The 2,342-nt window shown below is 46.3% G+C and overlaps 1 protein-coding gene across 1 annotated transcript in view; it reads right to left on the bottom strand.

Moving 5' to 3' along the window:
- Nucleotides 1-231: 231 nt before the first annotated feature.
- LOC124028561 (transient receptor potential cation channel subfamily M member 1-like) overlaps nt 232-2,342 on the bottom strand; it is a gene marked incomplete at both ends in the record, with an annotated part of 31,224 nt that continues 29,113 nt past the window's right edge. Inside the window, 3 exon segments of the mRNA XM_046340606.1 lie at nt 232-393; nt 810-942; nt 2,024-2,229. Coding sequence (XP_046196562.1) covers nt 232-393; nt 810-942; nt 2,024-2,229 — 501 coding nt within the window.

The raw sequence follows: 2,342 nt of genomic DNA, 5'->3' as shown, positions 1-2,342 counted from the left end.
CCTGCATGACAATCAGTAAACATCATCCTTAATAAACACTAGACTACTGTACTGATCATCAGTAAACATCATCCTTAATAAACACTAGACTACTGTACTGTACATGACAGAGCAGACCATTCCGTCTTTCTCATCTGGAGTCATTAAAGTTGTTAATGAACCTGTTGATGGAGCTGTGACGGAGCAGAGAGGACGTGTCGCAGACCGAGGAGACCCCGACTGGGTTCTGACCAGGTCGTTGTGGTCCACCCGGCCAGCTTCTCCAGGGCGTTCATCATACGTCCAGAGAACTCCTCCAGCTGACCCAGTCGCAGGTCCACCGTCTGCAGGGAAGCCTTCATGGAGTGCTCCCTCTCGTTCACCTCCTCCAGACGCATCGACATGTTCTCTACCCTGAGAGGAGAGAGAGTCAACGGTACCACAACTCTTTACTCACCCTGCCGATTACACCAAATGTATTGTGATTACACCAAATATATTGTGATTACACCAAATGTATTGGGATTACACCAAATGTATTGGGATTACACCAAATGATTTGGGATTACACCAAATGTATTGGGATTACACCAAATGTATTGGGATTACACCAAATGTATTGGGATTACACCAAATGTATTGGGATTACACCAAATGTATTGGGATTACACCAAATGTCTTGTGATTACACCAAATGTATTGGGATTACACCAAATGTATTACTAATAAATATGAATAACCGTAGCGAATACTGAGACAGTTCTACAAGGCTAATTTAAATGTAAGTAGTTCCCCCAAAGAGGAAAGACCATAGCTGTCCGGTCTCCGACCTCTCCGATGTGACCCGGATGCGTTCGTTGCTAGACGACTGCTCCTCGTCCTCCTTCTCTCTGAAATACTCCTCCACACACTGCTCCTCGAAGTCATACAGAGCCTTCAGCTCCTCAGCGTTCAGCAGCAGCTCTGTCAGAGAGAGAAGCACACGTCACGCTGGAGCCGGGGTTGGTGGAGTTCAACTGCTTCTGAAACCTGGTAGAACGCACTGACATCTGTCTCGGAAGGACCAATCAGTCAACCCAGCCAACCAACCAGACAAGCAACCAGTCATCCAATCAACCAGACAACCAACCAGACAACCAACCAGTCATCCAATCAACCAGACAACCAACCAGACAACCAACCAGTCATCCAATCAGTCAACCAATCAACCAGTCATCCAATCAGTCATCCAATCAACCAGACAACCAACCAGACAACCAACCAGTCATCCAATCAGTCATCCAATCAACCAGACAACCAACCAGACAACCAACCAGTCATCCAATCAGTCAACCAATCAACCAGTCATCCAATCAGTCAACCAATCAACCAGACAACCAACCAGACAACCAACCAGTCATCCAATCAGTCAACCAATCAACCAGTCATCCAATCAGTCAACCCAGCCAACCAACCAGACAGCCAACCAACCGCAGGCCAGCCAGAAAACCATTTCAGCCAGTTAGCCAGCTAGCTAATCAATCAACCAAGTCATCCAATCACTCAACCAATCAACCAGTCATCCATTCACTCAATCAATCAACCAGTCATCCAATTACTCAACCAATCAACCAGTCATCCAATCACTCAACCAATCAACCAGTCATCCAATCAGTCAACCAATCAACCAGTTATCCAATCAGTCAACCAATCAATCAATCAGTCATCCAATCAGAGTCAACCAATCAATCAGTCATCCAATCAATCAGTCATCCAATCAGAGTCAACCAATCAGTCAACCAATCAATCAGTCATCCAATCAGAGTCAACCAATCAATCAATCAGTCATCCAATCAGAGTCGACCAATCAACCAGTCATCCAATCAGAGTCGACCAATCAACCAGTCATCCAATCAGAGTCGACCAATCAACCAGTCATCCAATCAGAGTCGACCAATCAACCAGTCATCCAATCAGAGTCGACCAATCAACCAGTCATCCAATCAGAGTCGACCAATCAACCAGTCATCCAATCAGTAAACCAATATCCCCGAAAACCACTGACGTAGTCCTTTGTTGTCCCTGTCGTCCTGCTCTCCCTCTGTTCTCCTCTTGCAGCGACGAAAGACGTATTTCAGAACGATGTAGATGTGGCTGAAGATGATGAGGGGCGGAGGGAGGAGGGGCCGGTCGTGGAACTTCATGATCAGCTGGTAACGCTGGAACTTCCAGATCTGGTTGGAGACGGACTTGACCTCTAAGAAGGTGTTGCTGTTGGTCAGAGGTCAGGACGGAAAAAGCGGATCAATCAGGGAGCTGTTTTTTTTTACCAACGAGGTTAAATCTTCACAACACCACAACACAGTCAACTACATGCATGAACC

Source organism: Oncorhynchus gorbuscha, unplaced genomic scaffold (genome assembly GCF_021184085.1).
Source record: "Oncorhynchus gorbuscha isolate QuinsamMale2020 ecotype Even-year unplaced genomic scaffold, OgorEven_v1.0 Un_scaffold_4437, whole genome shotgun sequence".
Taxonomy (NCBI): Eukaryota; Metazoa; Chordata; class Actinopteri; order Salmoniformes; family Salmonidae; genus Oncorhynchus; species Oncorhynchus gorbuscha.
This window is presented reverse-complemented; position numbering and strand designations above follow the sequence as displayed.